Source organism: Cetorhinus maximus, chromosome 17 (assembly GCF_964194155.1).
Source record: "Cetorhinus maximus chromosome 17, sCetMax3.hap1.1, whole genome shotgun sequence".
NCBI lineage: Eukaryota > Metazoa > Chordata > Chondrichthyes > Lamniformes > Cetorhinidae > Cetorhinus > Cetorhinus maximus.
In genome coordinates, this window is record NC_135895.1 from 70,612,933 (window position 1) to 70,640,002 (window position 27,070).

Sequence of the window (27,070 nt, forward strand, 5' to 3'; positions counted from 1 at the left end):
GAATGCATGACTTGAAAACAATATGACTTCAAATGCAACAAACATTTGCAATGTTAACCTTGGCTGCATGTTACAGTGAGCTTTGGTAGAAGTTTTTAGAGCTGTAGCCAAGAGGGAAAGGGTGTGTCAATCTGATTCAGATTATACCATCAACCTATGGGCTAAACTTCGGCAGTGCTGGAACAGGAAATCCTGCTGACAAAGGTTAGCAAGCAAATCTGCAGTTATTATTTCATTGATTAACAGCCTACACTACAATTCATCCCTATAGCCCCATCTCATTGTGGAAGCCATCTCCATTGGAAAAGTGAATTATCCAGCACCAGTCTTCACCCGGCCATCTCTGAAAGAATACACCATTGCACATTGAATCTGGACTCTGGGCTCATGTGAAACAATAATTCCTATTTTGTCTGTGATCTTTGCCCTGTACCCCTTTCTTTCCCTATCCCTCTTTTATTGTATTAATGTACTGGTGGTTATGCAGCAACAACCCCCTCCCCGTGTTTTGAATGTGTTTAAAATAAACTAATCATCTGATTTTACCCAATCCTGGGTTTGCTGTGGGGTTATTATCCTGTGGGGATTGGATCTCTCTAAAACTGAGGGGTTGGGAAAATAAACTCCACCACACATAAAGGTTGATATCAAAAAACATGCACATTTTAACAAGGAACAGAGTAGGCCATTCAGTCCCTCGAGCCTGCTCCGCCATTCATGGCTGATCTGATAGTAACCTGAAATCTGCATCCCACCTATCCCCGATAACCTATCACCCCCTTGCTTACCAAGAATTTATCCACCTCCGCCTTAAAAATATTCAAGGACCCTGCTTCCACCACCTTTTCAGGAAGAGAATTCCAAAGATTCACGACCCTCTAAGTGAAAGAAATTCACCTCATCTCTGTTTTAAATGGGTAACCCCTTATTTTTAAACAGTGACCCCCTAGTTCTAGATTCTCCCACAAGAGGAAACATCCTCTTCACATCTACCCTGTCAAGACCCTTCGAGATCTTATATGTTTCAACACCTTTCTTGTTATGGACGGGTGGTGAGAGGAGAAATCAGGGCTGTTTAAATTAAACCCCCCTCCTGTCCATAACAGTAAACATGAAAGCATGAGCTCTGAAGAAGTCATATGGACTCGAAACGTTAATTCTGTTTTTCTCTCTCCACAGATGCTGCCAGACATGCTGAGATTTTCCAGCATTCTTTTTTTCTTATTTTATATTAGAGCATGAGTTTTGGCAGGTTATTTAACTGCATGGGGCATCACAGTGAGCATGATCCTTTCCACACCTTATATCTCCCATAGGAGAGACTGATCAATGATCAGGAGTGGGAACCTTCACTGGTATCTTCCTATCTTCGTCCAGGGATGCCAAATATAGCCCTCAACTGCAGTCTTGAACTGAGATCAAATGCCTCAACACAGACTGACTTTGAGATCTGACAAAATGCTCAGCCTACACCTGGTGACATATATTTTCTCAATTTTGTTTCCTTCCATTGTCTCCTTCAGGTATTCACTTTTTCCTGAATTACTGTTCTCCAGGGACTGTGGATCTACCATCACCCGCACTTAGTCATCATTATTTATGTGTAATTCTTGAGCGCTCATGTCATCAGAACATTTGCTAATCTAACCCTGATGAAAATTCATACCTGGCACTCACTGAAGGAGCAGTAGACCGTATCTTTCATTGGCCATCAGAAAATTCAGAAAACAATATTGAGCAAGATGCATTTTACTTGTAGCGTAATTTATTGGAAAAGTAGTGTGTTAATAGAGTTATGTACAATATGATATATTAAAATATAGTTAATTAAAAGACATATATCCCTTTACCTTATCTTTTGAAGGTCAAACGTTTCCAGCTTGATCTTATGCAGTTAGATTGTAGTTGACTCAAAACTTATTGCATGGTTCCCTTATTCTATTGTTTGTGTTGTGTGAATTTGAAAGGCCACTAGAGATCAGTTTCAGTTGCAGTGCTCGACGTGTAATTTTCTACACAATAGGACACCATTCATGCGTCACACACAACGGGATACTAGCTGTGTGATCTGTGAACTCTGCTTAACCATTCTGTTCTTGTTCCATCTTTTGGGAAATAATGAGCATAATCTTTTCTTCTTCACTCCATTTCCCCTTGCTCTCCTGAATCAGGAATCCAATTTGGGGCATTACCCTTGTCACTTTCACCTACCTGCTAACAGATTCAGAGCTTCACTGATGAATGCCGAGTGATAGGCTGTCTTTCTTGCCCTTGTTTTTCCTCACAATTTCAAAATCTTCCTCCTGTAGGCTTTGACTGGGTCAACTGCACCATCTTCCCCTCTAATGGCTCTCCTCCATCACCAAATTTGGTACGATTATTTTGCTTGGTTCCATTCTTACTCAGCTAACAGTAGCAACGATTTCCTTTCCCAAACCACCATCCTCAACCTCCACCATATGCTCTGTATCCTTGCCACCAACTCTTTGCCCCTGTGAATCACGTTGAACCAGATATTTGGCATCCTCAGCATTCAGTGCAACCCTGAGCTGAATTTCAGGCCCCCTTTCTTCTCCATGACAACTGCCTAGTCCACTTACTTAACATTGTCTGCCTCTGACCTGCCTCAGCCTATCTGTGGCTAAAACTCTTGTTTGAGTCCCTGTTACCTCATGACTCAATGATTTGAATGCTCTCCTGGCTGGTCTCCAGTGATCCATCCTCAATCTCAGCTCTTTTAGTGTCCATTTTTTGTGTGCTTCTCGGAAGAGCCTTGGAATATCTTTCTATGATAAGCTACTGTATGAATGTAAGTTGTTATTTAATATCCTCTCTTTTACCTGATATGCATATGGGTACTTTCCAGGAAGACAACTATTTTTCGTCTGCATAGACAATCGGTATTGAGACCATTTTCAGTTTCTGAAAAAGATCAACCCTTTCAGCACTGAGTCTGTGACCTTCTGTTATGTTTGCCTTAGTACAAGAGAATAGAGTTTCCTTATTCACAGAACCATCAGTCAACCTCCTGCTCTTTTCAAGCAATTTTAATTTTAACATTGAGAAGCATGTGGGTTTAAGTGCCGGCGGATTGTTAAAGTCAATAAAAATACATCGAGAAGCCATCTCCATTGCATTGTCTTCCAGTATTAACACAGCTGCATGTGCTTTAACCCCTACAGAGAGGAGTGTTAGTGATTGAAATTAAATTACTGAAATGCAATGATATTTTAACCGGTATTTAAGTTTAACACGCATTCACGTGTTCCTGAAATTTGCCGTTGTAACCAAGATGAGAACAGAATGGCAATTCAGGGGCGGAGAGGTCAGCCATTTGGGGAGGGGGGAATCGTGCAGTCAGCAGGGTGGGTGTTTGGGCAGTCAGGATTTGGGGACAGTCTCATGGGGTGGGTTGAGGCGGGGGAGTCCTGTGGAGGGGGCAGTAGTTGCGGGGTAGGGGGTGTCCCCTTTGGGTTCTGGGTTTCTGGGGAAGTCCTGTGGGGGGGGTTGATGTGGTTCTGTACAATAGTTACCCAGAAGCTAACTTTTTCTAACATAACATAGTTGGAACCACCTGAAGTTTGTGATTTAAATCACAATTTTTGCACTTCCCAGGCAATTGCCGTGCAATCCTTATCTGGGAACTTCTGGTGGGGGGGGGGGTGGTTCCCCACCATATTCTTGGGGTGCCTTGGAGCTCGGAAGTTATGGCCCACTGTGTTTTTGTCTTCGTTTTTAGCATTGATAGATTGTAGAGCTTGATGTCTGACCTAGTACTGTTTGATTATCATTTACGTTGAGGGAAAAATATCACAGCACAATAAGTCCCAACTTTAAGTTATATCGTTTTAAAGTTGTGCAATTTTTAGGGCTGAAATTCCCAATTTACACCTGCTGTTCCGATTTCTCGTCGCCATTTCGTGTTGGTTTGACATTGGGTTCCATAACCCAATCAGCACCATTCTGAATCAAATGAGAGGAGAGGCATTTGATTACACTCAAAAGATTCACTTTTTTCCCCCAAAAACTCCGAAACAAACTTTTCCAAGAAGAATATCCAAACAAACAGAATTTTTTTGCAAGAAAGAAATTGAAACTTGGGCTACTCATTTCTGCGAGAAAAAGGGTCAATTTCTTGACTCTGTGAGCTCATTTTAATTTTGAAGTCCCAGGTGTGCCTGCTGAGGAACTTTACATCGGGTGAGCTAGAGAGGCATTTTAAAGACATTGAGAGGCAAAGCATTTGATAATGTATTGTACAGAGGTAAAATTACTTTCCTTGTCTCAGGGCTTGTTTGGGTGAAAAATATATAGAGTGCAGTACTTATCCTCTAGGAGACTGACTCTGCAATTTTCTGATTAATTTTGGAGCCCCAAATCTGGCCCTTGTTCAACCTGCAGGTGAGGCAGAGAGGTCATTTTAAAGCCAGTGAGAGAGGCCAGCATTGAGGTGCTAATCACTCAAAACCACTTTCACTGAAGTGCTTTAGGGAGGTCCTCAAGGGATCCCTGAAGAGATCAAACATCTCCAGCGACTCATGGTGACTGACCAAAATGGGGTAAGGTTCATTTAGGAAGGCACCGAATGCAGAGAGACTTTGTCGGGAACATGCGGAGGCAAAGTCAAGATGACAGAGTGCAAAAACTTAAACAAACAACCCATCTAACTGACCCTCCAAGCAACATCTGCTCCACATGTGGCACAGTCTGCAGATCCGCAATGGACTTAACAGCCATCTCAGAAACCATTGAACAGGAGTGGAAGCAAATCATCCCTGAACTGGAGGGAATGCCTAAGAGAGACTCATGACTGTTATTTAATTTGAATTTACACAGTATTTCTTTGATATTTAGTGATTTATTTTGCAAGTTATTTTAACTGGAAATGTATGGTACTGCACATTTACAATATAGTATTTCAACTTGTATATTGGCTTTTGTGGGCGAGAAACGTTCGAGGGAACCTAACTCCAGTTTTAACATTGATTCTTATGGGAACGGCGATTCGCTTACAGTTGTTTCACTTAAAGTCGCGATTTTCAGGAACGCAACTACAACTTTGAGTACCTAATGTACAATTTGGGAGATTGAATGAAGTGCGAATCATGCAACGAAAGTTTTATCGCCCAAAAGACAATATTCATTCATGCAAGGAAACCGCTGCAGACAACGGATAAACAGCCAGCTCATGTTATTTCCCTCTTTTTTTTTGCTGTTTTCCCTCTTTCTCCTTCCCCTCTGATTCAGCTCGGCCCAGTGAATGAAGCAATGGTGCTGAAATCTCTTGGCGGCCTTCCTTGTGTGTGTGTGTATATATACCTGCCTGTTGTTACGGACGCGTAGCTGGGCTCCGGGGCTGAGCGCTAGGCGGAAGCACACGCATTGACCCCGCCCCCGCGTGAGCAGGCATGCGCTGCCGGTCACGTTCTCTTTTCGAACGCTGAGAGTTGCAGGAACATTTGTATCGAGCGTGGGGAAGCAGGTGAAGAGAGGCAGGGAAGGCGCTCTAAGACTTACCTACTCTCTCACACCACCTTTCATTTGTGGGGGTGGGGAGTGCGCTCTAGCGCTGCCGCAACAGTACGGTCGCGACATTGTAGTGGATACAGCGGGGAGTCGGACTGCTTATAACTCTGGCCGGACTTGTTCACCTCCCCCTCTCTCTCCCGCTGCCGTGTGCCGGCTCTTACTCAGCCGGACGTGGGCACCTTCCCCTCCGCCCTGTCCCTCTCTGCTGACTCCACATATCCAGCGACAGAGAGCTTCCGCTTGGCCGAGCAGCTTCTCCTCTTGCTCAGCTGCTAGGCAGTAGAAATTCTCCACTAACTTCCCTTTCAGCGTCATATATAAACATTTGATTTTTTTAAAAACGTGCTTTCACGGCTCCTTGCTTCTCGTCACTTGTCTGAACTTTGCGATTTCAGTTTAAATATAACGCTCTGATAAACCACACGTAATTATTTTCTATATCCAGTCGAATGTGAGTCTTGTATTTTTAACAGCCAAGTGCGGACTGTTAGTTCGGTTGAGGTTTTAAGCTCCATTGCCTGATTCTTTGCTCGGTGATTTCTCTGGGGTTCTTCTACACCCGGCAGGAAGCTAATGGCGAGTGGGCCAGGAACGACGCTCAGGGACCGGCGTGTTTCCGCGAAATCCGTGGATGAAGACAGTACGAGAAGCTCTGAGGGGCCCGGTGATGGATACATCCGATCAGCGAGCAATGGTGAGTTTAAAGCCTTTTCCTTCCTCGTCTCTGGCTCTGGCTCTTACATAATGGAGGGGTTTAGCTTTAAATCCATCATCGTCATCACATCTATTCTTACAGAAGAATGCGAAGTGATAAAAAAGGGAAAGATGGTTTTGTTTGTTTCGCAGGATTTGGGAGGTGGGGTGTACATCAGATTCTGGTGCAGTTGATGGCCATCCATCGAAATATTTCACAGGACTTGTGGGGAGTGAACATCAATGGAATTGTACAAGCCACCTGGTTCGTAAGCAATGTTCAATAGGAATTGCTGAGGCAGCAACGTTTTAGCCCTTTACTAACCTTAATAGAAAATTCATTGTATGCATACGCAAAATACAGTTAAATGTACTTAATGTGTATATTTAATTCATTAACCAAGAAAGTAAAACATTCAAGTTATGAGAAAACAGTTTATGACTTAAGATCTTAACATTGCACAAAATGGTTAAAGTGTACATGCATAATATCATGCCAATGTGACTTTTGAGATCACATGCCCAACAACTATGTATGGTAGTCATTTTTTTACTAAATCAGAAATGCAAGTAACCATATCTGAATTGCCAGTTAGCTACAGTGACTAATATATTGGATAACACTGCTCTTTGTACATGAAGTAGAGTTAGTTTTAAATACAAATTTTAGTGATACTAGGGTCCAGGCTTGAGTTTATACTTAAGTTCTTCACCACTGTTTCATACTGGTGGAAAGGGGTTTTTTGTCCACACTCAATAGTTTTTGTTTTCACACATTCCAGAATATGCTATCTTATTTATAAACTTGGGTATTGGTGTGGCTTATGGCAGAACTTCTGAACCTTTTTGCTTTTTAATCCCGCCTCCCGTGTTATAAAAATCCCATGGACCACTGAAACACAAGCTTTTAAAAAATACTTGTTCATGGTTTGTGGCAAGGCCAGCTTTCATTGCCCTTGAAGGTGGTGGTGAGCTGCCTTCTTGAACTGCTGCAGTCTGTATGGTGTAGGTTCACTTTCAGTGCATTTCGGTAAGAAGTTTCAGGATTTTGACCCAGTGGTGATGAAGGAATGGCGGCAATTATAATTCCAAGTCAGGATGGTGTGTGACTTGGAGGGGAGCTTGCAGGTGGTGGTGTTCCTATATGCCTGCTGCTCTTATCAGTGGCAGAGGTCATGGGTTTATGATGCTGTTGAAACATTAGGGAGTTTCCATAGCACATATTGTAGATGGTGCATACTGCAGCCACTGTGCATCAGTGGTAGAGGGAGTGAATATTTAAGATGGCGGATGGGGTGTTAATCAAACGGGCTGCTTTGTCCTGGATGGTGTTGAGCTTTTTGAATGTTGTTGGAGCTGCACTTGTGCAGGCAGGTGGGGAGTATTCCATCACACTCCTGACTTGTGCCTTGTGGACATGCTTTGGGGAGTCAGGAGGTGAGTTTCTTGCTGCAGTATTTCCAGCCTCTGGCCTGCTCTTGGCCACAGTATTTATTTGGCTGGTCTCATTAAGCTTCTGGCCAATGGTAACCCTGGAAAGTTGATGGTGAGGGAGTCAGCAATGGTAATGTCGTTGAATGTCAAAGGGATTTGGCTGGACAATTTCTCTTGTTGGAGATGGTCATTGTCTTGCATTTGTGTGGCACATATATTACTTGCTGCTTAGACCAAGCTTGAATGTTGTCTAAGTCTTGCTGCATGCAAACACAGGCTTTTCAGTATCTGAGAGGTGATTGGAACAGAACACTGCAATCACCAGTGAACATCCTTCGCTTCTGGCCTTGACTGGAGGCGAGGTAGTTGTTTGAAGCAGCTGAATATGGCTGAGTTTGTGAACACTGCCTGGAGGAACTCTAGCACTAGTATCCTGCCTCTGAGGTGACTGCCCAGCCAGTGAAGAGTTTTTCCCTGATTCCCATTGACTTCAATTTTACTGGGTCGCCTTGTTGCCACACTCCATCAAATGCTGCCTTGTCACCCTCACCTCTGAAATTCAGCTATTTTGTTCATGTTTGGACTGAGGGTGTAATACGTGTAATGAGTTCAGGAGCTGAGTGATCCTGATGGAACCCAAACTGAGCATCGGTGAGCAGGTTGTTGGTGAGTAAGTGTTGCTTGGTAGCATTGTTGGCGATGTTTTTATCCCTTCTGTTGATTGAGATTAGACTGATGGATTGGTTTTGCCCTGCTTTTTGTGAGCCGGACGTACCTTGGCAATTTTCCACTTTAGTCAAGCTGCCACCAACCTGACAGAGGTGCAACTAGTTCTGGAGCATGCGTCTCCAGCAGTACAGCTGAGATATTAAAGGAGCCCAGAGCCTTTGCTGTCTTTGACCTGATATATTAGTCTTGGGATCGCTTAGCTATGTCTATAGCATGTTGCTTCCACTGTTTAGCTATCATGTGACTCTGTATTGTAGCTTCACCAGATTAATATCTCATCCCATGCATCCCCCGTTGAACCAGGAAGTTTTCCTGGCTCGATAGCAATGGGAAAGTGAGGGATATGCTCGGCTATGAAGTTAGATTCTGGTGATATCCAATACTGTTGCTGTGGCCCTCGGTGCCTTGCGGATGCCCAGTGTTCGAGTTGCTAGATCTCGTCTGAATCTATCCCATTTAGCGTGGTAGTGCAAGACAACAAGGTGGATGGGGTCCTCTGTGAAGGTGGGACTTTGTCTTCACAAGGAATTTGTGATGGTCACTGCTATCAATTCTCTCAAGGCCAGAGGCATCTGTGACAGTTCGATCGGCGAGGATGAGGTCAAGTAGGTTTTCCCTTAAGTAGGTTCTCTCACCATCTGCCACAGACCCTGTCTGGTAGCTATGTCCTTCATGATTCGGCCAGCTTGATCAGCAAACCATTTTTGGTCATGGACATTGGAGACCCCACCAAGAGTATTTTCTGTTCCCTAGCTACTTTCAGTATCTCATGCAAATAAGGGGAGGTGGTGGCATCGTGGTATTGTCACTGGACTAGTATTCCAGTGACCCAGGGTAATGCTCTGGGGACCAGGGTCCAAATCACACCATGGCAGATTGTGAAATTTGAATTCAGTAAAAATCTGGAATTAAAAGTCTAATGGTGACCACGAAATCATTGCTGATTGTCGTAAAACCCTGTCTGGTTCACTCAGGTCCTTTAGGGAAGGAAATCTACCACCCTTACCTGGCCTGGCCTACATGTGACTCCAGACCCACAGCAATGTGGTTGACACTTAAATACCCTCTGGCAAATGGAAATTAGGGGTGGGTGATAAATGCTGGCCGAGGCAGCGATGCCCACGTCCCATGAACGAATAATAAAAAAAAAATTGTATTCAATATGGAGTACTGATTCATCAGTTAAGTGAGGGCACCAGGTGGTAATGAACAGGACGTTTCCTTTCCCATGACAGCTGATGCCATGAGTTGACATGGGGCCGCAGTCAAAGTTGAGGCTTCCGAGGGCAATTCCCTCCTGACTGTATGCTATTGTGCTGCCACTTTTGATGGGTCTGTCCTGTCAGTATGACAGGACGTAACCAGGGATGATGATGATGGAGCAGTCTTGGATGTTGGCTGAAAGATTCAAATGATTTTAAGTATGAGTGTTGTGTTGTTGTTTTACTAATCTCCCAATTGTTAGTGAAGGGGGCTTTGCAGGGTTGACTGACCGGGATTGCTTTTGTGCGTGTTTGCCAGGTGGTTTGTCCTGTTTTATTAGCAGACTTTTCTATTGTGGTTTGTTAGAATTAAGAGGCTTGCTCGGCCATTTCAGGGGACAGTTAAGAGTCAACCGCTGTTCTTGGTCTGGAGTGACATATGGACCAGACTAGGTAAGGTTGGCAGATTTCCTTCCTTAGACGGTGTTAGTAAATCAAATGGGACTTTACGACATTTCAGTAGTTCCTTGTTCACCATTACTGATGTAACTTTTTATTCCAGATTTATTTAACTGCATTCAAATTTTCTAGCTTCTGTGAAGGGATTTGTACCTCATGTTTCAGGATCATTAGTCCAGGCCTCTGAATTGTTCATTTAGTAACATAACCATTATGCTATCTTCCCAGCAAATTTTTTCTGCATAAAAAATTTTCAATTGAACAAAAAGCTGGCCCAGATGTGATGGCCCGATTGACTTCCTACGCTCATTGGACAAAAGTGATGGGTCACATTTCAAACAATTTGAATACAAAATGGTATTTTCCTTTTAAAAAGTTCCCCTGGAAGAAAGACTCCCTCGATTCTTCATGTAACTTCATAAATTCACTTCTAAAGAGCAGAAGTATGATTTTTGGTACAAATTTATAGAAATCCCACCGAGGCCACCATATATCTCCAAGTAGAAATGTGATCCAGAGCATTGACATTATTTATCGATCATTCTGGAACTTTCCTCACACAAGGCACAAATCTCTGGCAACATTAGATCTTAACAACTAATTATTTTTAAAATTTATTTGCAGATAATACCTAATTTCTGCAAAGGCTTGATAAATCCTGGCATGTTGGGGTCAGGATGTAAACATTGGAGAAGAGTATTTCATCTGTTGCACAGTAATTTTGCCATATTTATCAGCTCCATGGTTTCAGATTCCTAAAATTCCCAAGTTTTACTTGCAAATCTGAAATAAAGGTTTTGTTAGGATACTTGGCAGCACTCTTAATGGTTGTGCTTATTTACTGGAAATATAGCAGGCAAGCAATTAATTAATAAATTGATTTGTCCTTATAAACTTAACTGCACCTGTGTTAAGATAATCCTGACATTTCTGTGCATGAGTAATCTGCACCTTTAAAAATGGCCTAACTACCAAACGACTGAATTTTTTTCTCCAGTTAGGTAAATATTAAAATCCCATGCTTTGCAATAGTCTCAATGATAAATTGGGATTCTGCTGCTTGCATTTGAAAACTTGGTGAAACACCAAATCAGTTGAACCGAACATCTCAACATTCAACGTTAATATGAGAAGTAAAAGGGGTGATGCAAAAGTAGGATTGACATTTGAAGAGACAGTTTGTGGCTTTAAAGCTGAAAAGGTATCATTTAATGCTTTAACATGTCACCTTTTTAAACAGAAATTAGTGTTCATATATCCCAATGTGATTCCAATTTTTGCAGGTGAAACATATTTTTACATCGGATACACCTCCACAGAGAGATCAAACAATTATGCTCCAATGTTTGTCAAGCGCTCAGCACAACAATACTCCTGGCATTGCAATTCTATTTAGAGCCACATTGAGCAATACTGTGTTACATGGGCTGATTTGGCAAATCATTTTATGGGTATTTGCCTAGTGTATAGAATTAAAAACAAGTTTTATAAAAACACATGAAACTATTATTTCTCAGGCTTTCCTGTTCATTTCCCAATTGTTAAACCTCATGGTTAGGGAGATAACTTGATGGTTGTCCTGTTCGCTCATGTCTCAGTGTATTTTTTCCACTCATTATGCCATTATCAGCTCACAGTTTCAGCCATGTTTTGGGTAAATTTGTTTTGATCTGAATGGTGCAGGACAAGTCTGTCTAATGGCAGACATCAGATTTTGCAGTAGCAGAGCATCTGACCTATTCTTATACCAGCACTCTTCTGATCTAGTCAAACAGAGCAAAGTTGATATTTAAATTCTTCATTTTAATTGTTAACTTTAACAACATTGCCATTAGATAATCAGCCATCTATGGGGGGATGTTAGTGCAGTGATAATATCACTGGGCTAGAAACCCAGAGGCCCAAGCTAATGCTCTGGGGACACGGGTTCAAATCACACCATGGCAGCTAATGGAATTTAAATTCAATTAACAAATCTCAAATTAAAAAGCTGGTCTAACCGTTGTCGGTTATTGCTTTTTAAAAAAAACCCACCTGTTTCACTAATGTCCTTTAGGGAAGGAAATTTGCCATCCTTACCTGGTCTGGCCTGCATGTGACTCAAGGCCCACAGCAGTGGTTGACTCTGAAATGCCCTTTGAAGTGGCCTATCAAACGTTGAGGAGATCTAAAAGGAATGAAATCGGTTGGACCACCTGGTATCGACCTAGGCACCGGAAACTACAACGGCACACCCAACCCTGTCGACCATGCAAAGTCCTCCTTCTGAACATACGGGGGCTTGTGCCAAAATTGGGAGAGCTGTCCCACAAACTAGTCAAGCAACAGCCTGACAAAATCATACTCATGGAATCATATCTAACAAAGACCCAGACACCACCATCACCGTCCCTGGGTATATCCTGTCCCACCAATTGGACAGAACCACCAGAAGTGGTGGCAGAGTGGTATATAGTCAAGAGGGAGTTGCCCTGGGAGTCCTCAACATCGACTGTGGATCCCATGAAATCTCATAGTGTCAGGTCAATCATGGGCAAGGAAACCTCCTGCTGGTTATGACCTACCCAACGCCCTCAGCTGATGAATCAGTTCTCCTCCATGTTGAACACCATTTGGAGAAAGTACTGAAGGGTGCAGAATGTACTTTGGGTGGGGGACTTGTTTCTTTCAGTTTAAAAATCTGCATTTTTTTTTAATGAATCTATTCAGAGACTTTTAAAATAATATAGACATTTACCACTAAAAAAGGTGTTTCCTTGTGCAGTGGCTTCTTTTGAAACAAGCATTTTTTGAACTCAGCATATCTGTAAACATTATGTTTGTATTTCTTTTGTATTTTTCTCCCAAGTTGATATGCTGCGTTCTCTTTTTATCTTTTGGTTACTTTTGTTATTGGATGTGGTGAACTTTGCCCTTAGGTTTGTGTGCTTTAATACAAACTTGTTCTGTTAAACTGAGGGCCTAATTGGTTTTAATTTTCCAGATTATGACTTCCCCACCCCAAACCAGGAGACCTTGTGCTGGCTTCTTTGGTACCCTGCCAATGTAGCTATTCTTCATGTATGACCTGAAGCAAGTCTTGGGATTATTACAGCTGAGCCCGTTGCTGTCCCATCTTGATGTCGTTCCATGCACTTTATAGCAGCAGTCACTGTGGGTTAGAATTTAGTGATGTCAGTGTAACCTATGCAGAATTGACCAAATGAGTGCAAAATATTCTGTAATTTTGAACGTTAGTGAGTTGCACCCAAAGTCACGTAGAGACATTTGTGGTTTCCGTAAACACATAAACCCGTTTAGGTCATGCCCACAAAATGGCTACACCCTCGTACAAGGTGCAAGATTAGTTTGGGAAGGCCTTTTGTATTATTTTCGGCATGCAGGCGCAAGGCATGTTTTGAAAGTTTTCTTGTATCAAAGCATTTAACTTGCTACAAAGCTCATGGGTTGTACATCAATGAAACTATTAAATGACTTTGTTTAATTTTTTGAGTCATTTAGTGGTTTTAAATTGGGTTATTGATAGGTGAATGTAGTAATTATAGTTTTGGGAAATGGAGGACTGTAGCTTTAAAAAGAGTCATGTGTTGTAAGATCACATGATCTGTGTAAACCGATGTGTTAACTGTGCGGGGAGCCTCTACAAGGGAGTTCTTATGGAGTTTAATGCACACATGTAGTTGCTGCTACTGTCTTATAAATAAAATTAAATATTTCCACTCAAAAGTTGTCTGAAGATTAACTCTGTAACAGTGGAGGAGTACATTTTGCATTTATGTAAATTAATTTCAGCAGAAACTTCAACTGTATAGCTTTGGACACAACGAAAAAGTGCGCCCAAAATGGAATCCACTTGGATAGTAGCCAGGAGCATGAAGTCAGGCTGATGTTAAATCCTTGTCCTTGATGAAGAGCCTGATTATTGGACCTAGTGCCACCCAAGCTGACATTAGTTAATTGAACCCGTATTGGAGATCTTGACCAAATGTTTCTGGTCTGTCTGATGGTAACTTAAGAGGTAGTGCATTTATCAACTGAGCTATTCATTGGAAGGTGAGGGAAAAAGCATTTTCTTAGCATTGAACTGTTGTTACATTTTGCCCAAAAGAAGTTTGCAGTTTAGTAACATTATATCATTATTTTTAAAAAAACAAGCTTTATTCTGTTCATTGTATTGCATGTTTGTCATTGTGTATTTTATTAACATTCTTGTAAATCAATTATGATTTGCCATGAAGTTTTATTCTTGAATCTAAGATTCAAGGAATTTGAGGTAAAAGTAACAAACTTGTAAAGCTTTGTAAACATTCTCATGTAATGCCTATTCAGCAATTAACAGGGAAAAAAATATTCTACATTCAAATGCCTGTTGGGAATCAGGTGATTTTCAGAAGAAGCTGGGATTTGCAGCTCTTTAGTATGCTGATAATTAAAATGCAATGGGGCAGAGAAAGTATGCCAAAAAATGGCATGACTCCATGATTCCCAGAGATTTAAATCTTTGTGCTTTTGATGAGGATAGAAGTAATAATAAATAAGGCAGTTTGAATAGCATGTGGGGAAGAGTGGAGCGGCGAAGAAAAAGCCTCCAGTTAGGCAAAGGCAAAATTGTACACATCAATCAGAATTTTTTTTGGAAGAGCAAGTCCAGCAACTTTGTTAACCTATTGAATAAAGGCGCACATCCCTTGCAATATTAAACCATCAAAATTGGAATCTCCCAGGCTCAACATCTTGTTACTGTGGCTACAAGAGCAGGTCAAAGGCAGGGATTTCTGCAGCGAATAACTCACCTTCTGACCCCACAAAGGCTGTCTATCATCTACAAGGCACAAATGAGGAGTGTGATGGAATACTCTCTACTTGCTTGGATGAATGCAGCTCCAACAACATTCAAGCTCGACTCCACACAAGGCAAAGTAGCCTGCTTGACTGGCACCCCATGCACCACTTTAAAATTTCACTCTCTCCACCACCAACGTACAGTGGCAACAGCATGTACCATCTACAAGATGGACTGCAGAAACTCAGTAAGGCTCCATCGACAGCACCTTCCATACCTGCAACTTCTACCACCTGGAAAGACAAGGGCAGCAGGTGCATGGGAACATCACCACCTGCAAATTCCCTGCCCAGTCACACACCATCCTGAGGGAACTATTTCACTGTTCCTTCCCTGTCGCTGGATCAAAATCGTGGAACTCCCTTCCTAACAGCATTGTGGGTATACCTACACCACATTGAATGTAGTAGTTCAAGAGGACGGCTCACCACCGCCACCTCAAGGGCAATTTAGGATAGGCTATAAAAGCTGGCTTAGCCAGCGACGCCCGCAACTTGTAAACAAATTATAAAAAAAGTTACATGACTTCTGCCTAAAAACAGTTGTTTTCCTAGAATAAGTTCTGTTATTTCTGAGTTCTGTTGGAGGAGCAATATGTTCCTAATCAGTATCCAGTGAAGCATTTGAAAAATGCATATGTATCAATATTAGATGGGAACTAAATCAGACTTGGTTGTGATACCCTAATTTGTTAAATATCTTGGTAGCACCAACTGCCTTGGACCACAATTGAGCATTGGTCACATGGGTGAGATATATGAGAATAGTGTTATGAATATGTAATTTCATGATTCGTATGTCATAGCAATATAACTTTTAGTTTTTGGAATTTAATTTTAAATGTCAGGTTAAGTGGAAATAAACTGAATTTGAAAAATCGGTAAACAAACCCAAGAGTAATTGCAAATCAAAGTGTGGTCCATATTTAGTTAAAGGGATTCTTGTTGATTTGGAGAACCAGTGTGGACATGATTGGTTGAATGGCTGCCTCCTTCACTGTAACAATTCTGTGATGTGACTAGAGTTGGAGGTGTGAAAACTGTAAACAATAGATGGCCCTTCGAGTCTTGTAGAGAAAATGTTCACATTTGCCTTCAAAAAGGGGGTTTAAGGGTAAAAAGCAGGGCAGAGCTTGAAAAATCCATATACTTCTCAGATGAAAGGACAAGTTTGGGCATTTGAGTTACTCCGTTGAAATCTCTTTCAGGCACATCCTAGGTGTGCCACATTTCTGTGGGGATAGTTTGTAGGGAGGCAGTCTTTTGGGTTTATCTGTGTGGTTTTCTCAGAGAAACAACAGTCAACTTGGAAGACATTGAGAGGGTCATGCTGTATCTGCTGGCAATCAGAACAAGGAGCGCAGAGGCCATTAGGAACCAAGAGTGTTCCTGATCTAGAGTCACTAAGCAGGAGTTGCGAGTGGGGGTGGGGGGGGGGCATGCTCAGGATGAAAAGCCCAAATTTGAGAATTTGGCCTGGTGAAGTTAGTGGCAGAGATTGGCAGTGGAATCCACACACAGCAAGCTTTGGAAATCTTGAGTGCCAGACTGGGAAACTGAGGAAAATTAATGAATCCCAGAGTTTTTTCTGCTTATTTTAGCAATGTTTTTTTTAGAATATGCTTATTTATCTGGTTAGCGCTTATGAGTTATGACCTCATTGGAATTGGATGAAAAGAGTGTTTGAGCCTGACTGAGGAGAAATAAACACAGTTGAAATGACCTGATTGCAGTTGCACGTTGGTTCAGTATCTACAGAGAGTGTAGAATATGAATGCAATCTAGCAAAAAACATAAAAATGGACTATAAAAGCTTATATAGGTATGTAAAAAGGAAGCGTTGGCTAAGACAAATGTGGGTCCATTACAGGCAGAGTTAGGAGAATTCATAATGGGGAATAGAAAAATGGCAGAGAAGCTAAATGATTACTTTGTGTCTGTTTTCACTGAGGAAGATACAGGAAATCGCCCAGATTTGGAGATATAAGGGACTAGGGAGAATGGAGTTGAAGGAAATGAGTAAAAGTAAGAAGGTTGTTTTGGAGAAATTAATGGGACTGAAAGTTAAGTCCCTGGGACCCGACATTCTGCATCCCAGAGTGTTGAAGGAGGTTGCTTTAGAGATAGTGGATGGGTTGGTGGTCATTTTCCAAAATTCTATAGATTCTGGAATGGTTCCTAGAGATTGGAAGGTAGCAAATGTCACCTCACTATTTGAGAAGGGAGGGAGAGAGAGAACAAGGAACTACAGACTTGCTAGCCTCACACCAGTACTAGGGAAAATGCTAGAATCTATTATAAAGAATATAAATGGATACCTGGATAATCATGATCTAATTGGCAAATCCATGCAATGCTCAATGGGAAATCATGTTTCACAAACTCGGAGTTTTTTTGAGGATGTTACTAACAAAATTGATAAAGGAGAGTTGATGAACGTAGTAAACTTGGATTTTCAGAAGGCTTTTGATAAAGTCCCCCACAGGAGGTTGATTAGCTAAATAAAATCACATGGGATAGGAGGCAACATACTGGCATGGGTTAAGGATTGGCGAACAGGCAGAAAACAGAGTAGGAATTAACAGGTCATTCTTGTTTTGACAGGCCGTGATTAATGGTGTACCAAAAGAATCAGTACTTGGGGCCCCAGCTGTTCACATTATGTATCGATGATTTGGATGTGGGGACCAAGTGTAATATTTCCAAGTTCGCGGATGATACAAAGCTAGGTGGGCATGTGTGTTGAGGAAGATGTAAAGCGGCTACAGGAAGATTTGGACAGACACAGTGAGTGGGCAAGAACATAACAGATGGAATGTAATGTGGAAAAATTTGAGGTTATCCACTTTGGTAGAAGGGACAGATATGCAGAATATTTCCTAAATGGTAATCGATTAGAAAGTGTAGATGTACAAAGGAACTTGGGTGTCCTTGTACATAAGTCACTGAAAGCTAACCTGCAGGTGCAGCAGGCAACTAGGAAGGCTAGTGGAATGTTCGCCTTTATCGCCAGAGGATTTGAGTACAGGAGTAGTGAAGTCTTGCTTCAATTGTATAGAAGCTTGGTTAGACTGCACGTGGAGTACTGTGCGCAGTTTTGTCCCCTTACCTCAAAGGATATTATTGCTATAGAGGGACTGCAACAAGGTTCACCAAACTTATTCCAGGGGTGGTGGGACTGTCCTATGAAGAGAGATTGGGGAAACCGGGCCTGTATTCTTTATAGAGTTTTGAAGAATGAAAGGTGATCTCATTGAAACCTACAAAATACTTAAAAAGAATAGGCACGGTAGATGCAGGTAAGAAGTTTCCCTTGGTTGGGGAGTCCAGAACCAGGGGACACGATTTCAAAATAAGGGGGAAGCCACTTAGAATTGAGGTGAGGAGAAATTTCTTTACTCAGAGGATTGTGAATCTTTGGAATTCTCTACCCCAGAGGGCCGTGGAAGCTCAGTCATGGAGTATGGTTAAGTTAGAGATTGATAGATTTCTGATTAACAATAACATAAAGGGTTCTGGGGATAGTATGGGTAAAAGGTATTGAAGTGTTCGATCAGCCACAACCGTATTGAACGGCGGAGTAGGCTCAACGGTCTGAATGGCCTTCTCCTGTTCCTGCGTTCCTATGTAATTCCAATGCGCTAGTTCCCTGATGATGTCAGTATTATTTCGATAAAAGCACTCAAGAAATCAGGTACTGGTGGCAGGCATGCCTGTTTTCCATTTTGTATTGCAGCTTTGTGTAGATGAACAGTTACTCATACTTCAGGGATGCCCATGACAAGATCCAGTTTGATCAAACTGCAAGCGGTATTATTTCTTGTCGTGGGCCTTTGAAGATAACAGTGCAATTTTGTCATTTCTCGTCTCTCCAGAGCTGCAGAAACTCAACTGGGCCAGCCTCATAAATGCCTTGGCTGCTAGTGCAGGTTGCAGGCTGGGTATTCTGTTCTGAGTGGTTCATCTCCTCACTCCCCAAATTCTTTTCACCACCTACAAGGCACAAACCAGAAGGAAGATAGAATATCCTGCTTGCCTCGAAGAGAGCAGCTGCAACCCCAAACTCAGAATGATCCAGGAAAAAAACAACCTGCTTGATTGGCACCCCACTCCCCATCTTAAACATGAATTTTCCCCATCACTGACAAACGTTGACCACAGTGTGTACCATCTACAGGGTGCACTGCAAGAAGTCGCCAAGGTTTCCTAGGCAGCACCTTCAAACTGTGATCTCCATCACCTAGAAGGGTAAGTTTAGCAGATACATGGGAACACCACCATCTTCAAGTGCCCCCCCCCCCCCTTGAACTTGGGCATAAGTTGACGTTTCTTTGCCCTGTCAAAATCCTGGAATTCCTTGCCAAACAGTATTGCTTGAGTATGTTAATCACAAGGTCTGCAGTAGTTAAGATGGAAGGCCCACAGCACCACCACCTCATGGAGAATGAGGGATAGACTATAAATGCTGATCTTGCCAGTTATTTCCATATCCCAACAATCAGTTTAAAAACTAGGAAAGCCTATAGTCAGACCATTACATTTGGAATCAGCACTCTGAAATTTTGTGGGATCAGTTTCAAAGCTTCAGCACCTACAGAGCCAGTTCAAGCACTAGTAGTTGTGCAATAATACATTTTCTGTAATCAAAACTTTGTGCTTAGCTTAGGAATTCCATGAATGGATGTGATTGGAAATTTTTTGGTCTTTTGGAATATTACATAGAAGTCAAATACATGCTTATCTGGATGGATTATAGTTCCAGAAGTAACTTAAGTATGGAATGCTTTCCTCCCTCCAGTGTCTCGCCAACAAAACTGTTCCCCAGTCACTGGTGTTTGTTCTCTCACTGCTGCTATAAGATTTCACTGCTGGGTAATGTGAAAACTTGGCAGTTATTTAGAAAAAATTACATGGGATTTGATGTACTAAGTTCCTGTTGTACAGTGTCTTTGATTAATGAGCTTTAGCATTAGTTTAGTATCATGTTGCTACTTGAGCTTTGCCCTTATGCCCTGAAAGCAAAGTCAGAATTCATCTGTTTTACAACCTTGTATTGGGTTACAAACAAACTTTTTTTTTGTTTGTTGTAGATAAAAGTACAAAAAGGTAAATGGTTTAAAAATGCTTAATTTTATGTTGCAATTTGGACCATGTTCTTTGTGCAATTAAAGTCACATGATATGAAGATAACGATTTTCTTTGTGAACTTGGTGTCAAATTCCCTTTCAAAATAGCTAGTTGCTTTGCAAGATAGACTGTTGGTAAATGTTGACAAGGATTTTGGAGGAAACAAAATGCCAAGCAGTTCTAAGTGCTCCATATTAGGAAATAATATAGTAGACCTATTAGAATAATAGTGGGAATGATAAATGGCACAAGTTACAACTATTTTCATTGCAACAGTGACGTTAATTGGGGTAATGTAGAAAATTTCGAGATTTAAGTTTTGAGAGGGTAAATTGTTTTCACTTGCTGAAATTGAGAATGAAGGGAGAAATTAGTTTTTTTAAAATTAAATCTTTGTTACAGACTATTGAGGTAGGAACTAGAACATGATTTTAAAAAGAATAAATATTTGAAAAGGAAATATGAGATTAGAATAGATAATTCAAGTAAAAGGGTTGGAAGGCAGTATCCTGAGAGATTTTCTATCCTTCCATGTTTAAATGCAAGTGAGATCATGGTATGTTAACCTACCTGAAAAATGCTATTTCTTTTACTGTAGAGGAGGCATTTTGTACCGATTGATTTTAATGTTGGTGCTATTGTATGCAAAGTTACAATTTAAGGTGTGGTTTTATTCTCTGGGTTTCCCTTGTTGGTATTCACCCAGTTAGGCAGTGATGCTCATGTCAAAATCTTCAGAAATGTTGTTGACAGTGTGACAACTGGAAGACTGTGGGTTATAGAAATACTACTGGTTAAGCTTGTTCCTGAAGACTGGTTAGAGGAAAAGGATTACCATTTACTTAACTTCATAAGATAGGTACAGATCAAGAGGGCTCTTTAGCCTATTTAATCTTGATTTTTCAGAATAACAGCACTACCATCTTTGCATTGCAGCAGCCAGCAGTTTCTCAATGGTCCTGTGACTTGGGATCAGCCCCTCTTTGAGGCAAATGGTTCCAACTGTTGATTTGTTTTGCATTGCTGAGAAACTTGTCCTGAAGGCAGTATGGTCGCAGAAGAAAAATCCATTCTCTGAACAATTACCTGCATTCTATCAGTTTGATTTGATGTTTGCTGGTGTTTGGAAAACCAATAGACAATGATGTCTGAAATGAAAGCCAAATGCTGGAAAGCCCAGCAGTTCTGGCAGTGTTTTGTGATTTTTATTTCATATTTTCAGCATCCACAATATTGTTCTCTGGGAGACCATGATGTCTCCTTGATACTGTTGAGACCTAAATTGTTAGAAAGAAATTCATATTGTGCTTTTTGTGTCCACAAAGCACTTGAGCTGGTGAGTGACTTCTAAGATTTGGTCACTGTTTTTAGATATTTTTGGTGTGATTGACTGCTGTAAATCCACCTCCATTGGAAAATAGATTTTCTCACTGTGGAAACAGAGAAACATCACCTCCATAGTACGGTGTTGTTGAATAGAAATTGCTAAGCAGCCATAGGAGTGACTATGGTGAAACTATTTTAGCTGCATGCTGTGGTATTAGTCGAAAAGGACTTAACGCGCAGTGCAGCTAAATGAAGTTCATGTGTATATTAACATTACTAGCATCTGTGCAAAACTTTGCAAACTTTCCTCTTGCACCAAAGTTTAAAATTGTGCCATGAATTCATGAGACACAGTGTGCCTTCATGCAGCTTCTAAGATTTCGTCCTACAGTTTGTGCAGACCTTATCACAGTGATTGCTGAGAATGTTCAATTGCACAAGACATATCAGATCTGTCCAGTCTCTTTCCAGTACACCGTTGCGTGCTGCTTGCCATTTGCCATAACAGCTGGAGCTGCTGAGATTTTTTTTCTGGCATGGAGCAGTTGGTCTAATTGGTCGACTTGACCACACTAACTTTCATCTTCACTTATTTGCTGATGTTTCTATGGTGCTAAAACTGGCATTTTTCTCCATGGTGCACAGAATTTTAGCAGATAACCAGGGTCATAAAGTGCATGCAATGATTTTTTTAAAAAAAAGCACATTCTGCTTTTATCTTAAAAAGTTAACCAAGGACAGGACAAAAGGTTAAACACACACATATAAACATCATGTGAATATTGAAATGCCTGGTGACTGTATATTTCTCATTTTTTAATTATTACTAAAATGCAATTAGCCACATCTGGATTCCTATTCAGTCACATGTAACTAGTGGCTAATGTATTGGGTAAAATAACTTTGGCACAAATGAAATGCAGTACATAAAAACTTAACCCCTTGACCTTTCCCTCCACCCTCTCCCCCTGTAAGCAATGCATTTTGAATTTTTAACATGATGTGGTCTTAATTTTTTTCCCAGTAGTTTTTGAGTTTTTATATTGTAGATTGGGCATTAAAATGCATTGTGTACTGCTTTCTTGGCCTTAGATTTAAAGAACACAGGCTAGCTGCCATTCTGACGATTGTGATTGTGCAGACTATTGATGTGTTGTCAAGATGTCAGTAGTGTCACGATTCACTGGGGATAATGCGCTGCAATCTCAAACCCTCCTGCTCCCCAAGCTGTGAAAAAAAGTTTGATCAACCCACCTAATTGTTTAATTTAGGTTAACAGAAAATGCGCACCAGGTTTGTAAACTTAAGTAAATAACTGTTGAACAAATTGTCTTTAACCAGTGGCGAAGAAAAGAAATATGAACTGCTAATTTCCAACTCTATAACCTAAATTTTACCCCTTCCTAAATCCCTATACACACGCATAGAAGACACAAGATACACAAAGACATGGATTTTAAGGGTGGGATAAAACAGTTGAATAGCACCAATTCCGGAGTACAGGATTCGATGGGTTGATTTTGATCGATGTCTCCCAAATTCCTTTCAGTTCTTGTTGCTGACATGAGGTGGTCTTCCAGCATTTTCAGTCTGTAGTTGACTAGTTGAGCACTTGCCTTTCAACATCTCTAACTGTGACTTTCCTCTTTACTTCTTGGTAGGGGTTTTCAGAGAGAGAGCAGGTTATAAAGATATGAGGAGAAATGCAAGCTATCTATTATTGTAGAACAACTGGAGTCTTACACACACAGGACCAAGAGGTTTTACATCTTTTCCTTTTCAGGCTAGGAGCTATTTTGCTGCACAGCTCTCTCACAAACCCTAGTCACCTGGTCAGGAGCCAATTAAAACATTGTTGTCAGGCAATTCCCCATTAGACCAGACTCCTCCTTGGCCCCATCCTGTCTTTCAGGGGGCACACTGTTCCAGGACAGCAACATTGTAAATATCCCTCACACTGTTCCAGTAGACATGTCCTTCAACCTGCAGTCATTGTAATTTTAATCCACAGTCCAGCAGAAATGAGTGTTTGTTTCTTTACAGTAGAGAGATAATTGTGGCATAAGATATCTAGTTGGCTACCTTGTGATCACTGTGGATTATGGGCACCAGGAGAGCAGGAGACTAGAAAACCTAAAACGTGCTTTATGCTGAACAATGAGAAGGCTGTTCTTTTTAGATATCTAAGGGCTTGTTTGCTATTTTCAGTCACTGGGTCTGTACAGATTTTTAAAAAAGCATTGTTAAGTTGGATTGGGTGTGGCAATTCTATAATATGGCATTAGTAAAACAACAGCTGTATGTGTAATTTTTTAGCAGTTTTTTTCATTGGCGATTACATGTTTGTTACAATTGAATGAGACTGCCAGGGTAGTTGTTTCAGTTGAGAAGACTAACTGTTTCAGTTGGGTGGGACCGATGTTTAGTTTCACAAGAACTTGCATCTCTACCTTTGCGCTCAACAATTTGTGCTCCACTATCATCAATAGGGATAAAAGTTCCCAAGAATGGGGTGTGATGAGATTAGGCAACTTCACTGATGTGAGCATTTCACTCAGCCAGCAGCAGTCCCAAATTGGCTTACTACTTTCCTCCTGCTTTTCATTGCAAATCAGGTACAATTTGGGGTTGTCTTGGACTGGATAGGACCATGGATCTGCATCTTAACAGCCTTACATGTTTCTTGTGAAGGATAAAAACTAGCCTTTGATTATGCATAATATTAGTCTTTCGACTCCACACAAGTTTTAAAGTTTTCAGTGTCATTTATGTTCGCTTGAGAATACGCAGCCCATGCCCATGCAGTTGCATCATGTTAATGCTATGGCACTCCTACCTGTATATTTTGTGTTCCGAACATAACTGCAGTAATTGTTCTGTATGTGGTCAGTAGAAGAGTAGAAAACTGAAGACTGGTATTAAGATGCGACACAACAATTGTAGAGTTTTCTCGCCCTTTCTTTGGTGTGAGGTTCATATCTTAACAACTCCAACAGATATGACCAGGTTGAATTGGCTTACAATGCAGGTGAATCGTTGCTATATTGTGAAGATTTTCAATTCCCAGAGGCACTTGTCAAATCTAGGCATGACAAATGGTTGTGTGTCAGGCTGAAAGAACCTGATAGCCTCTACATTTGAACAGTTGGGCTGCATTGGTCACTGTTAATTAAATTCCTCTGTTTCTCCTTCCCTGCCACAACCAACAAAGAGGCATTAATTGACAAATAACAAAAATAATTATCTGGTAACTACACAAGTATTCTCAAATGATTTTGCATTCATTGATCACGAGCAAGATTTCAAATGGCTGCCTAGTTTAAAATGGATCATCTTTTGCTTTTTGTCTGGGAGTTGTACATGAAAATTTTGAAAACCTAATTTGCAAAATTTAATTTTGTTGTTTGGTCAAACTTCAGTTTTAATTTAGTTTTGTACTTTTTTCATCTGTCGCTAATAGAAGAAAAAGTGAGTTTGAAGCAAAGGCTAATTTTCTCTCCATCCTGGTATCTCTCCCACAGGACTTACTATTTATGAATGAGCATGGCATTGGCAGGCTTTCAAGCAACTGGGCGTTATTACCATAGCCCATCTAGTGACCCCATAGATTTATGGAGCAGGATGAGCAGTGTATAATACTGAGCAATGTGAAATAAAGTTGCGCTCTCTCTCTCTCTCTGTTCTCCACACAGATGCTGACTGACCTTTTTTATTTTATCCAGCATTTATAAATGTTTGCTCCTCCCCCTTCTGGTCCCCCTCCCCCAATCAAAACCCCACAGTATGCACTCAGTGCTAGTTAAAGTTCTTATACTTCTACTACAGTTGAAATCAGCTCACACCATACTGGACAGAAATCAAATGTGGGACCTTCTGGTTTGTATGCTGGCACAGCCAACGAAGCCCACAACCTGTGAATGAATAAAAAAAAAAGTATAGCTTTGCAAAAGAAATGTTGAAACGTGAAGTGCAGCAGTTGCATCTTGAAGAGAGCATCATGCCCTATTTTACACTACATTCTTTTCCCTGATTTTGTTAATTTATTTTATTTCTTTTGTAACAAAAGAGTTACGTTCTCTTGGTGCAGCAAATACAAATATGCAGGATTTTGGAGGATCAGCTTTGAGTAGAGAATCAATTTAATTTGACAGTATTGGAGAGAATGTTTTGATAATTTATCAGTATGTGAACCATTGAGCTAATTTCAAATGCTGTTAATAGAGTTTGAATGGGTTGGAATTTGAAATTAAAATAGAACGTGCTAGAGAAATACCAATTTAAATCACGTTCACATCTGAAAGATTAACATTGCAGGTGGGATCTTCCATAAAATGACCAGTCCTACTTGAAATATTCACCACCCACATTAGTTGAGATAACAAGATTGAAAGAGTCACTGAGACCAATTGAGGAAGAATGCAGTTGCTTTTAATAATTATTCGAGTATCATGACAGATTTGTTAATTTCTGTACCTCCACAGTTAGTTTCCCTGAATGTTACTCAATCCAGGGTGGAGGGGAGCTCACTACCAAATGTAAGGGAGGCAAATAGCACAGATGCCTTGAAAGGGAAGGTAAATAAGCAGAAAGGAATGGAAGGGTATGTTGATGAGGTGTGAAAGGTGAGAGGAGGCTGTGTGTGGACCTTAAATAACATGGATGTGTTGGTTTGAATAGATTGTTTTTTGTGCTGTAAATACTATGCCTGAAAATTGCCTGTGATTCATAAACTTAAAATATGGTAGAATATTCAATTTGGGCTTTATGGTATGCATGTATGAAATTGATTGGAATTTGGGCATGGCATACTTAAAAATTTTTCTTTTAGAATGCTAATAGCAAATTTGATTTTTAAAATTGCAGCATTCCAGACTTAATCCCACTTATTAGCCCCCACACTCTTGCCCTCAAGGCTGATGTCTCAAAGGAGTTTTGAATTTCTCTCAACTTTTTTGTTGTAATTATTGGGCGGCTTTTGCACCAGAGAATTCCTTCTGTCGGTTTTTAGTACAGACTTTATGGACTAGCCTGTAACTTATGAATTAAGAACCTGTAATTAACTTGACTAAGATAAACTCGTTCTCTCCACGTGTACCTTGCTGCAGATTGTCTTCCTTTCCGCACCCTGACATAAAGTTCATTTGAGATGATGTAATCCATTTAAAATGTATTTTACTAAACATTTAATGTCATTGCACAGGCTCTGAAAGTGCAAGCCATGAATAGTTTTTACAGAAATTACTTTTGCATTTTTTTGTTGTTAACTCGATAAACTGATGGCATTAAATTGAAAGTGATGTCCTTTTTCATATGCATGCTATAGAAAATGCTAGCTATGGGTTTCAGTGACAACTACAATACCACCAATACAGACATGGAAGATTTACAGACAAATTAAGCCGGTTGCTGACATAATGACCTCCATTGGAAGTTTTCTGGGTTTGGTAATGTCATACTTGCATCATTGTCAGCAGCTGTTGTTTCATTAATCTTGCTTTATGCTTGTGGACAAAATTCATAATTTTTCTTTGTCCTCATAAAATGAACTTAGCTTTGTTTGCGAATGGGAGAGGAACCTTGAGAGTGATATTTAGCTCACTGGTGCATGTTTAACACAATGCACCAAAGTCATTCATTGGAGGCAGTCAAAATTCCTGAAACTTAAGTGAGTCACAACCTTTAAATGAATATTCTCTTTAATTTGCATATGTCAAGCTGTGTTCTGATTC

The 27,070-nt window shown here is 40.8% G+C and overlaps 1 protein-coding gene and 1 long non-coding RNA gene across 3 annotated transcripts in view; one reads left to right on the plus strand and one right to left on the minus strand.

Annotated features, from left to right (window-relative positions):
• Nucleotides 1-3,031: 3,031 nt before the first annotated feature.
• Nucleotides 3,032-6,099, minus strand: LOC144692503 (uncharacterized). Its single transcript, XR_013579331.1, has 2 exons — nt 5,518-6,099; nt 3,032-3,963 (listed from the first exon to the last, which is right to left on the minus strand). It is a non-coding gene; the product is annotated as an uncharacterized LOC144692503 (long non-coding RNA).
• The window catches only part of LOC144692502 (sterol O-acyltransferase 1-like), a 69,186-nt gene continuing 47,271 nt past the window's right edge, over nt 5,156-27,070 (plus strand). The window contains exons 1-2 of one of the 2 annotated variants that reach the window (XM_078561455.1): nt 5,156-5,303; nt 6,096-6,223. In XM_078561455.1, the coding sequence (XP_078417581.1) occupies nt 5,269-5,303; nt 6,096-6,223 (163 nt within the window). In that variant the 5' untranslated portion in view covers nt 5,156-5,268. Of the gene's footprint in view, nt 5,304-6,095; nt 6,224-27,070 lie in introns of those variants that run through there. The other variant, XM_078561456.1, reaches the window with a different exon arrangement.